The 12589-nt window shown below is 40.4% G+C and overlaps 1 protein-coding gene across 4 annotated transcripts in view; it reads left to right on the forward strand.

Moving 5' to 3' along the window:
• The first annotated feature begins 99 nt into the window (after window positions 1-99).
• The window catches only part of EXOC6 (exocyst complex component 6), a 105148-nt gene continuing 92658 nt past the window's right edge, over window positions 100-12589 (forward strand). For 2 of the 4 annotated variants that reach the window (XM_081953922.1, XM_081953923.1), the window contains exon 1: window positions 4165-4295. In XM_081953922.1, the coding sequence (XP_081810048.1) occupies window positions 4213-4295 (83 nt within the window). In that variant the 5' untranslated portion in view covers window positions 4165-4212. Of the gene's footprint in view, window positions 341-4164; window positions 4296-12589 lie in introns of those variants that run through there. The other 2 variants (XM_081953920.1, XM_081953921.1) reach the window with 2 other exon arrangements.

Below are 12589 nucleotides of genomic sequence, written 5' to 3' on the forward strand. Positions count from 1 at the left end.
ATTTGGCTGCAGAGTGGTTTTGAGCTCAGGGCCGTAAGCCAAAGGTTACCAGTCAGGAAAGAGAAACAACAGCTGTGCCGCTCATATTGGTGAATAAGAGAAAGTCTATAGGACTACCATGTCATACCAAACGTCTGTTTTCCTTTGCTGATGGCAAGACAAATGTCGTGATATATAAAAAAGAGAATCTTCACTTGCTGGTTGGAACAACTTAATACTTGATTATGGCAACAAGCACCAATCTACAAGGATTTAATCTGGAAGAAAACAAAGATAATGTATATGAAACTATCCTTGGTGAGATTAAATACTTGGAGCTGCCTTTAGGAATCACTTTAGGGTAAGTACCATACTGTAAAGAACTCTTTGATTCTGTTGATTTCAGTTTTTGTTTTATTTGTTTATTCATTTATTCTTGTTACAAAATGCAAAGCTATTGCACCACTCCGACTAACCTCAGTGGGAGTTAGACCTGTTTCTAGAGTAGCTAATTCAAAATTGTACCTCAAAATTGCAACGTAACACTTGGCTACAGTGAATTTCATTTCTCTCATTAGTCTCACAGCACTGATGTTTAATTAATTTACAAGGCTGTTCTTTCATCTCTGAGACTTTATTTGGCTTTCCCTTTTTAAGTCAATTTTGCTGATGGTAGATTGTGGTGGGATTGAAGTATATGCAAGTCCAATTTTGTCCCTTTTTCTTATTTTAAATCAACCCACTCCCTGCACATAAGTTTATTATTATTAAAACATGTGTCTGCTGCTAATTATAACTCATGGAATAAAGTACAGAATTCTCTGATATTCATAATAGCCAATTTATTATATGTTAAGATACAACAGCCTGAAATAAATAGGAAAGATTTATATTTTCATGGTCATTTTACATATTAAATTGCAAGGCATGACTCTCAAGTTTATTTTTAGTATCTGCTAGACTATTTTAAAATAGCACAGTGTTACTTTAAGTATCAGTTTACTGGAGAAATTGTATTTATTCCAAGACATGGTCCTGGTGAATTTTCTTCCTGTATAATATATAACATCTTATAATATGAAAAAGGGGTAAAATCATTTTAATTCTGATCAAACCAAGCACTGTTGCAGCTATACCGAACAGTGGCTGTGCTTTTCATTCTTGAAGGAAGAAACTTTTTGAGTTTATACTTACTTCATTTTAATTGTTTTTTCCCCCTGTTGTCACTTTAGTCATCTGGACAGAATCAGGTTAAATGCACGCCAAGTAAGCATAGTTGGGTTGCAAAAAATTAATTGCAAGGTTTCTATCTCACAACACTTACAAAATTATAAATCGTATACATAGATAATAAGCATTTGATATTGTTGGCTTATACGTACATCTTTATCCAATCCCAATATGAAATAAAACAAAAATGAACGAGCCATTATAGCTAGTTTGCCTTGAGCCTGGAAAGTTGAAAGGAAACACATTCTGTTTCATCCATTGGCAGAAAACAAAGGTCTTAGGAATGACATCATTACAGGAAGGAGACCTGCGTGGCCCTTATATAGGAGGACCAGCTGCAGCTTACCTGCCAGGTAGATATGCCAGCTCCTCCTGGTTCATCCCTATCCCTTTCCATTGGCCAAAGGAACAGGAAGTCATTCAAACAAAAACTCCTTTATAGGAAGACTGGCTCAAGTGGAACTGTAGAAAAATGCCACCATCATTGATCACCACTTCTTTCTGTCCTCATACCTTATATTTCTGGTTGCGACTATCACAGCAGAGTTGTCCCCCCTCCCCCGGTCTCTTTTTAGTTAATACTAGACAACCCTGTGATCTGTTGGGTCATCTTTTGAGAGAAAAGTAGTGTAGCCTCATGTAATCAGAATGAACATTACATTTTTTTAAAGTACAATTATCACCTTTAAAAAGTATATATTAGAAATAGAAAAATAATTGTAGTGGCAAGCAAACTTCAATAAGACTCTATTTACTTATCTAAACAGAGAGGCAGAATAGGCTATTGATTTTGCTTATGGGAGGGTAGCGGAGAGTGTCTGAATTAATTATCATGTGACTGTAGGGACCCCGTGACTGCCACAATTTTGTGAATAAAACTGATACAAAATTCACGAAAATTTCACTTTCACAGGAGAATAATGGATCCTGGATTTTTAATGCATTCTTTAATTTGGCAGATTTTAGGTCCCTTTAGTCAAAAATGGTTGCCACATATTCTATTGCAGAGGTCCCCCTAATCCCTGACCCATGGGCTGGTTTCTGGTCCATGGCCCACTGGGCTGTGCAAGCAGCGGGCAAGTGCATGAAGCTTTATTTGCATATGCTCTGGATTAGATTGTGAGTGCATAACCATCCACACACACACACATACCATTGACAGCCCACGAACCAAAAAGATTGGGGATTGCTTTTATACAGTTTGGGCCAACTTGAAGGTACAAGCAGATAATCACATTGAGACTATTAGTAATAAATGAGCCAGTCTAAAAAAAACAATTAGAAAAATAGAGTAGAAGTACAGTGAATAAAATTCAATAAAACAAGACAATCATTATTTCAAGGAAGATACGCTATGATCATGGAAAGCTCGGGATTATGGAAAATGGGGGATACGAGGTAATGAAATGAGCACCCTGAGAAATAGCCTTCCCCTTCACAAAAAGAAAAGTGTATTTATTCCACGATCCACCTGGTGTCAAGAGCAGGATAGCTAAATAGAGTTAGACCAGCTTAGCACTTGGATGGGGGTGTACTTTGGGTTTCAGAGTCATAGGCTAGTTTTGGAAATTTTAAAAAAAAAGTTGAAGAAAAAGGCTTTTTTGCTAATGAACAGTTTTAGATGCAAATGCTCACACATGCAGAGCACGGACACGGAGCAAATTTTTTTGGCTTTACTGTTGAGTTACATGCTCTGGGTAACTTCCCATTTTTAATTGAAGAGGTGCCTGTATTCAATAAGGGATTGTGTGAATCCAAATACACTGATGGTCATCAAGGAGAAAATGAAGCACTCTGTTCAGCCTTCTGCCTGATTCTGCCTTCTGTCCATAGGGTGAGGTAACAAATAAATCAAGATTGTATCAATGATGATGCAACTGTAGTGCTGCCGTTTTTTAAAAAATATCTTTATTGACACAGTTTAATTTATCCCCCAGACCTTTATATTATATAATTAAAAAAAATCCACCTAGGGCTCTACCAACTTCTTCCCTACATCCTGGTAAGCACCTATACTATCCCTGGTCATATTCAAAGTATACAGATTCTTAGACAAAAATTAATTATATTCCCTTTTTTAAAAAGAATACATTTCTCCTTCAAAAGAAGATGTGGTTGTCTCAAAATTAAAAGAATCTAATTTGGGGGGGGGGAGCGTTTCCATTATTTTAATTATTTCATCCCATTTGCAGGAACTCAGGTATGTTCAGCAGGTGAGACCGATGCAACATCTTCTAGTAAAATTTAACCAGAAGGTAGAAAATGTTTGGCTATCCAGATGTTGCATTATGCTCCATATCTCTGGAGCTTCAGCAACATTGGGTCAGCTGCAGATTCCTTTAGTAGTTGTGAAATCTTGAGATGGCCTTTGATTTTTTTTTTCCAGAAGCCACTCTTACATCAGAAGGAAACAGAAGGGGTTGATTTACAGCAGGGGTTTCCAAACGTGGCAACTTTAAGACTTGTGAATTCCAACTCTTAGAATTCTCCAGCCAGCTGGCTGGAGAATTCTGGGAGTTGAAGTCCACAAGTCTTAAAGTTGCCAAGTTTGAAGATCCCTACTTTTACACCAATGGCTCGTCAACCTTGGCAGCTTTAAGATGTGTGACATTTTAACTGGCTGGGGAATTCTAGGAATTGGAGTCTAGACATCTCAAAGCTGCCAAGGTTGAGAAACAGCGCCTTATACACTACTCCCTTTTCATTCCAAGCGGGGCGGGGGGGGGGGGAAACGCATAGACCATTCTGCATACTTTTAGGCATGCCAGGTGCTTTTAGAACCCTGACTGAAACACACAGCCCTCCCAAGTGTTCCGGACTACAAGGAGCATGGGAGTTGTAGTTTGACACATTCTGCAGGCCGCTTCAGCCGCTCTGAAGGTCGCGGGCGCCCGCCCTCCTCGCCGATTCGCTCCCTCCGACTCTGCAACGGCGTGGCCCCGCCCCTTTCCCCGCCCCCCTTGGCTTGTCTCTCCGTCTCCCTCCCCTCCCCTCCCATGCAAGATGGCGGAGAGCCTGCCGGAGCATGAGCGGATCCTGCAGGAAATTGAGAGCACGGAGACGGCCTGTGTGGGACCCACCTTGAGGTGAGCGCCCGGCGGAGGAGCGGGGGCGGGCGGCGGGGAGCCCGAAAGCAGGTGCCGCATCCGTCGCGGAGGCCGAAAAACCGTCGCTCTCCCTTGTTTTGCAACGCCGGAGCGATGACAGCTCGCACCCGGGAGCCCGTCGCCTCTGCCGGGCGGGATTAAGGGGGCGAGAGGGTTGCAGCTTCCCCTCCGCCGGGAGTCTCCTACCTTTCCAGCAGCGTGGGTTGTGCGTAGGTGTGTGTGGGTGTGTGGCGTGCATAGGGGCGTGCATAAGTGCACCGTCCCTGTCCTACTGTCCCCATTTATTTGTACCCATTTCCTGTGTCCTTATTCATGTTTATTCTTATTCCTGTTAGCTTTGTACATGAGCGACAAACGACATAAATAAAAGAAATACATTTCCCAGCCCGCGGCTTGGTAGGACTCCTTTCCTCCGGCGAAGGAGAGGACCAACTTCACCCTACGTCCCCCTCGTTCCTCTTAGGAAAGGCGCCTTCTTAGCTCACCTGGCTGCTTCCTTGGCCGCTCACCTGGCCTCCCAAGACTCTTCGGCCAAGCAGCCCCATCACCAGGCTAAGCAGCCTCCCTTAACTTTCCTCTGGAATCAGGGTGGGAAGTGCGGCTTCTCAGAAGCCCAAGCTGGGAGGCCCATTTGTGGGCTGCCCGTTTCTCTCTGTTCTGACAACCTGTCAAACGGGCACGCCAAAGACTGGTGGAGCCCTCCTTTCTCCACTGAAGTTCTCCTCCAGTCAGGATCAGCTTGTTCAGTTCTCCAACACCTGCCCCCCATCCTCCCCCCATCCCCGGGGAGTGTGTAAGTGTGCCATGGAGACACTCGTTTTTCCTTCCCCGGTGTTTATTTCTTGATACTTCTGAGGCTTATCCATAACAAGACTCTGGCTGTTTCCTTTGGTGGAATAATTGTGCAATGCAAGATGGGGGAAAAGGCATGGAGGTGAAGTTGGCTTTGTAAACCATGATGTACTCTAGGTGTTTTGGGATTTGTCAAAACCAGCGACTTTCCTTTCCTAGTCACGAGTCCTAAATTGGCTTCCTCTGAAACGGTGTTTGAGAGTTTTATTTGGAAATGACCAGTATTTTGCTTCTAGTGATACGCTCAGTAGTAGTATCCTATGTAAAAGAAGTAGAGTGGCTCTGTTGTTCTAACTAGTACACATTGCTGTGTAATACTATGGATTTAATTTCTACTACAAAGATATGGGTGGGACTTTATTGTCTGGAAATGGGAAGACTTCAGAATAGGTAGCACTGTGATTCTCCTTCCGCTTCATCTGCATTGGTCTTGTTCCATGGAATAATTTTTTAGGATGATGCAATTACATCTTTTGTTGATGAATGTTTACTGATATAGTACTGCTGTCATATAATTATATCTGATATCTAGAATATATGCTGGCTATATACTGATATGAAACCTTTGTCCCCTGTCATTGATGCTTTCTGTTGATTTGGCTCATACAACATGCTAAGCAACAAGAAACAGATTATGGGTTAGAATATTGCCTAAATTGAGTCATTGTAATTTGTAAACCATGGTTTATATAGCTTAGAACTGAGATGTAAAAACAGGTTGCATTTATTGAGCCAATACTGAGGTTTTTCAAGGGCTTACTTGCTGAAGGTACATGATAAATTGTAAACTTTACCCAGTGAAAGTATGTACAGTATTTAGTAAATGACATAATTGTGTATACAAAAATATAATTACTTAAAATCATAAGACAAATTGATTCTAATACCTTGAATTTTTTCACGAGACAGTTCTAATTACAAGTAGTCCTTGACTAACAACAGTTTGTTTAGTGACCATTCAAAGTTATGACAACTCTGAGAAAAGTGAATCATGACCGTTTTTCACATTTAGGACCATTGGTCATGTGATCAAAATTCAGATGCTTGACAACTGACTCATACTATGACGGTTGCAGTGTCCAAGGGGCATCAGATCATCCTTTGCAACCTTCTGACAAGCAAAGCCAATAAGGAAGCCATATTAATTTAACAATTATGTAACAACCTCAGTGATTCACTTAACAACTGTGATAAGAAAAGTCGTAAAACGGGACAAAATTCACTTAACAAATAGCAACAGAAAATTTGGCCTGAATTGTGATGCTAAGTCGAGTTCTGTCTATAATGATGTTCTGGATAAGGTCTCCTACAATAATTTTAAAACGCACACAATTTTTTAGTAGAGGGGTGAGGTGCTGGAAGTCAATGGCAAATATACTCTTAACTCATTTTAGACTTTTACCATAGATATGAATACAGCTAGTCCTCAATGTATGACCACAATTGAGCCCAACATTTCTGTTACTAAGCAAGACAGTTGTTAAATGAGTTCTGCCCTGTTTTTATGATTTTTTCTTGCCCCTGTTGTGAAATGAATCGCTGTGGTTGTTAACTTAGCAACATGGTTAAGTGAATCTGACTTCCCCATTGACTTTGTTTGTCAGAAGGTTGCAAAAGGTGATCGTATGACCCCGGGATACTGCACTTTTCATAAATAAGAATCAGTTATCAAATGTCTGGAATTTTGATCATATGACCATGGGGATGCTGCAATGATCGCAAATGTGAAAAACATACATAAGTCATTTTTTCAGTGTCATTGTAATTTTGAATGCTCACTAAATGAATGGTTTTAACGTCAAGGATTACCTGTATGTATTTAGCTACTTAGTGTTTCCTCACTGCCCATTGTAATTTTGATTAGATTTTGAAGAAACATCAAATTGCTGCATTCTAAAACCCATCAGTTAATAACACCGAAGAACTGAACAGTAATCTTATGTCAGTGTTATGGCTGTTTTAAATAATCTTACTGGAGCAATTTTTATAAATCTACCTGACATCATTAAAATAGATGCAACTTCCCCCTATTTTACTCCTATTATGAATACAAATATTTAAAGTGTATGTTGAAATATTTAATGCATTCAAGACCCATTTAATTCAAATAATGTTTAACCACAGGAGTGTCCAACTTTGGCAAATTTAAGCCCTCTGGACTTCACCTCCCAGAATTCCCCAACCAGCCTTGCTGCCTGGGAAAATCTGGAGTAGAGGTCCACACCTCTTAAAGTTGTCAAGGTTGGACGCCCCTGGTTTAATTGTTCAATAAACATATTGAACAAATATAGTTTTCTAATGTAATAAACATTTTGTGCAATTAATTACTGTATGCAGAAACTGAATTATTGTTCTTCACTGAAAGATACGCATGACTTAAGTTAATACTGAAATGTTTTAACTGCAGCATTAGGGAGATGCTGAAGATGAGATAAGGATATTCCACCAAACCTGTTCTTTAATATTCCTCCCCATAAGCTAAGATTCTCATCTTTACAGTACTTATTAAATGTGTTTCTTGACAACATATCATGAAATAACTATTAAACACCTGCTTTACATGAGACTTAATTATTGCTGTTAAGAACTTGGATTAATCAGATTCTTTAAAGAGCCAGTTTCATATTTTCCCCTGCTTTTAAAGTTTATTTTCATTTGTATTTATTTAGTACAACTGTAGGAAATGTTATTCTCTTCATGTATACAGCCTTTTAAATAAACTAAGAAAAATGTTTAGTATAGGTATGTTTTTCAAGATCGTTGGTTTAGGAAATGGAAGAGTGGAGAACTGCGTTTCTTTACTACAGACGAAAAGTCCCGCGGTGTCCGCTTGTAGTAGTTGTCTCTCAGGATCAGTCTTAGTACTTTTTGTCCTGAGCTAATGTCCCAATACCATTTTTATTTATTTATTCAATTTCTATATCAGCCCCTCTCAATCAATGAGTCTGGGTGGCTTACAATTCAAAAATATACAATTAAAACAATAAAAACACTTTTAAATAATAAAAACAATAGAAATTAATTAAAAATATTCAAAATAAATATCTCATAGCAACCGAGATACTTGGCCAGTTAGCCATAAAGCCAGGAAACTGGGATAGGATGTCTATGGCATCATTCAAGAGGCATTGGGGTAGACATATATTGTATATCTTGGTGTCATCTGCAAATTGATGATATCTCACCTAGTGGTGGGTTGCCATTTTTTTTACTATCGGTTCGCTTGTATGCGCACGCCTGTGTGACACTTCTGCGCATGCGCAGAAGCATCCGGGCGGGTGGGCGGAGCCTCCTGCTACCGTCACTACCGGTTCGTCCAATCTGGGTGGAACCAGGAGCAACCCACCTCTGATCTCACCCCAGACTGATCCACAAAGTAGGAGCCATGAATTGGATCTCTCTCCCTCTATTAACACTGACTGGAACTGGCCTGGAGAAAGGAGGAAAACCAGCACAATGCATTGCCGTCCAGCTCCAATTCCTGTAGCTGGCCCAGAAGGAGACCATGATTGATGGTATTAAATGCTGCTGAGAGGTCAAGAAGAGCCAGGATGGATGGATGATCTCTATCTGACTTGCGCCAGAGTCATCCATGGGTGTGATTGACCCAAACCCCAGCATGAACCCTGAGTGAAAGTGGTGTCGGTAATTTACTTCATCCAAGATTCTCCGAAGCTGTCATGCCACCACTCTCTCCACCACTTTCCCTAGAAAGGAAAGATTGGAGACTGGACAAAAACTGTCCAGATTACTTGGGTCAAGTGATGGTCCTTTGAGAGAGGTGTGTGTTGTTCTGATGAATCTTTTGCGACCTTTGATGACAATGCATAGTTAAAAAGGTAAAGGTTCCCCTCGCACACATATGCTAGTTGTTCCCAACTCTAGGGGGGCGGTGCTCATCTCTGTTTCAAAGCCGAAGAGCCAGCGCTGTCCAAAGATGTCTCCATGGTCACGTGGCTGGCATGACTAAATGCTGAATGCGCAGGGAACGCTGTTACCTTCCGACCAAAGGTGGTTTCCTATTTTTTCTACTTGCATTTTTGCATGCTTTCAAACTGCTAGGTTGGTAGAAGCCGGGACAAGTAACGGGAGCTCACTCCATTATGCGGTGCTAGGGATTCGAATTGCCAAACTGCCAACCTTTCTGATCAACAAGCTCAGCGTCTTAGCCACTCAGCCACCACATCCCTCCTAATTTTCATATGTAAAATGAATAGTTAGGTTCCAGCAATGTCTCAGTAGCATTTCCTTTTGGATGTTCTTCCACCACCTTAAGCTGAATAGAAACAAGGCTGAGTTTGTATTTTGGCCTGATTGTCCTTCCTATCCTCTACTGAGTCTTCTTCATATTTGTCTTCCAAGCTCCCAAACTGTTCTAGTTTTCTTCAGCTGCACCCTTGGGGCTTTGATTAATGACCAACTGACTTTATACCCATGTACTGATTTTACAGCTAGGGTTACTCAATTTAATTTGATGAACATTCATTAGATTTGAGAGTTTCTGATGGAAAAGGCCATAGCATGAATTGGTACATGATTATCTCATGTTGACATAAAGAATAATTGCTAGGAGACTATTACAAACTATTACTGCTGTGTGGACTGTTCTGGATTTTCACATTAGGTTTATGTCTCAGTACAGCCTAGGATTCTTTCCTGGTTCCTATTCAGGTCACAGCCCTGTTTAAATCCTGGTGCGTGTGTTTGGGGCATTGGTCACCCGCCCCTCCACACCTGCCATATCAGTCTACTCTTATTTCTTCCTACAGATCTATTCATTTTCACACCACTCTTGTTTTCTTGCTCCAGGAGTCTTGGTCTCCAGCTTCTGGGTCTTTTGATTTGATTTTAATTTTGATTTTATTAAATTTATAAACCGCTCCCTCTCCCCGAAGGGACTCGGGGCGGTGTACAATCAAAAGTTAAAACACCATATACATATACATATACATGGACATATACATAGAGGAGGCACATAAAAACCAATTACATAAAAACTGTACAATAATAATGAAATTAAAACGACATTAAAAGCTACCCCAAAAATTTAAAATAAACTGCCAGGAGAATTAAAGAATAGACTATAATTGGGCCAGGCCGGCTAATTGGAACAGGTGGGTCTTGAGTTTCTTGCGGAAGGAGCGGAGATCGGTGGTGATTCTAATATCGGTGGGGAGGTCATTCCAGAGGGTTGGGCCCATCACAGAGAAAGCCCTACTCCCGGGCGCCGCCCGCTGGCATTGCTTAGTGGACAGCACCCGGAGGAGTCCCTCTCTGTGAGAGCGAATTGGTCGCAGGGATGTATGAGGTAGGATGCGATCCCGCAGGTAACTAGGTCCTGTTCCATGGAGCGCTTTAAAGATGGTAATCAACACCTTGAAACGCACCCGAAAAACCACAGGCAGCCAGTGCAGCTCGCGCAGGAGAGGTGTTATATGGGAGTACCTAGTACTCCCCGTGATTGCCCGCGCGGCCGCATTCTGGACCAGCTGTAGTCTTCGGGTGCATCTCAAGGGAAGCCCCATGTAGAGGGTCTTGATGAACGTGGGCCAATGACTCCTGAGTCAATTCCCTTCCTCCCTTTGTCTCTGCAGTCTTTAAACCCTTTTAAAAGAACTTTTATTTCTGTGTTTGTGTAGAATCCGTGTGTTCTTCCCTACTCTTATTTAGCTGACAATTCCAGGTTACCTCTTGTTTAAATTATTTTGAATATAAGTACCATGGCCCTATCCCAATCCAATTCTTTACTGGGTTGTGCACTACATTTATTTGTAATTATTGTGTTGTTGTTTTGTTCTGTGGTACCATACCTTAGTAAAGAACTAATGATAATGATGATGCTTGATTCTTATATTGGGTACAGCCAATTTACGCATGTACTAATTTGGAATTTTGAGCTTGTCAGGCCTGTTGTTCCTGGTCTCCTGTGGCTACCAAATGATGCTTAAATATACAATTACTCTTAAATTACTATCCCAAACTCTGTGAAACCCATGTTTAAAACCTGGAACATGATTAAATATGAAGTCAACAGAAATTAAGCTTAACTCAAAGAAGACTTTAGTTTTGAAGAGTGTATGTCCACTGTATAGGGACTAATTTAATCTTACAATAATTCAAGGCACTTTCCCTAGGTGCATATATTTCAAATTGGAGTTGGACTCACTACAGGTTATTCCAGAAGGAGGAACTAAGGCAATGCCTGCTTTAATTACATGTATATGTCATTCTCTGTGTAGATGTTGGCATGGGTGTGCTTTTTTTCTGATTATAAACACATCTTGTGATATTCGTGTATGCAAATTATGTGGGTGATGTCTTAACATTCTGAAATTTTTTTCTTTCACAATACAGAATGACATTGACATGTGAGACCTGTTGGTGAAGTTTGAGTATTCATTGAGTTTCTGAAGTGTCCTCCGTCATATATCATAATAGTTTGTTGGTCATGTTTGTTGAATAAGCCACAATTGTCCCAGTTCACACAACACACTCGGCTATAAACCACGGTCTACAAACCAGAGTAGTTGAGTGCTAAGTCAACATTAAACAAATCACATTTTGGATAGTGGTAGTACGTAGTAGTGTAAACTGAGTCAACATTTTTTGCTTTTACAGTGAGAGGAATAACCGTACGTTAAGTTGATTTGTACCCGGCAATTTGTTTTGAAGTCTAGCAATTTGTAACAGCCTTGGGGGATGTTGTTAATGTGTTATTTCCCTGTAGTTCTTGCAAAATATAATGAAGCACTTTTTTTTCAACTTGGTAGGAAAACTTTAGCTGTGGATGTAAAGCAATTCGCAAATAGATGCAGCTAGTAATATAATTAGGAAATAACTATTTTATTTAGCAAACCATGCAGTATTCCAAGAATGTTTTCTTATTGTTTTCTCTCTAAAATTAGAACCAAGGTTGCACTTTCTTACATTAATCTTTCCTAATCTGTCAACTTTCATTATTCATAGCCAGCATTTAGAGCAGTGTTTCTCAAACTTGGCGACTTTAAGTCCTGTGGACTTCAACTCCCAGAATCCCCCAGCCAGCATAGCTGGCTGGGGAATTCTGGGAGTTGAAGTCCACAGGACTTAAAGTCGCCAAGTTTGAGAAACACTGATTTAGAGCATCAAGCTGGGAAAAACTACTGATTGTAAGTGAATAAATTCTGTTGGGAACAATCAGAATTGCTTTATGCAAGCATTGGAGTACGCTAACTATAAGGGACCTGAAATAACAAAGATCTAAGATCCAATTTACATATTCCTATTTTCCATCCACACATACAAACCTCCTAAAGGAATCCTAGCATATACTTTGAGTGGTGGACTTGTAAAAGGATCGATTAAGCTCTGTTTTTCAGAGAAAGATTGCTTAAAGGTTACATTTTAAACAATTATTGTTATAGAAGTTTCTGCTCTTTTTG

This window comes from Natrix helvetica, assembly GCF_964273705.1.
Source record: "Natrix helvetica genome assembly, chromosome: 5".
NCBI classification, from domain to species: domain Eukaryota; kingdom Metazoa; phylum Chordata; class Lepidosauria; order Squamata; family Natricidae; genus Natrix; species Natrix helvetica.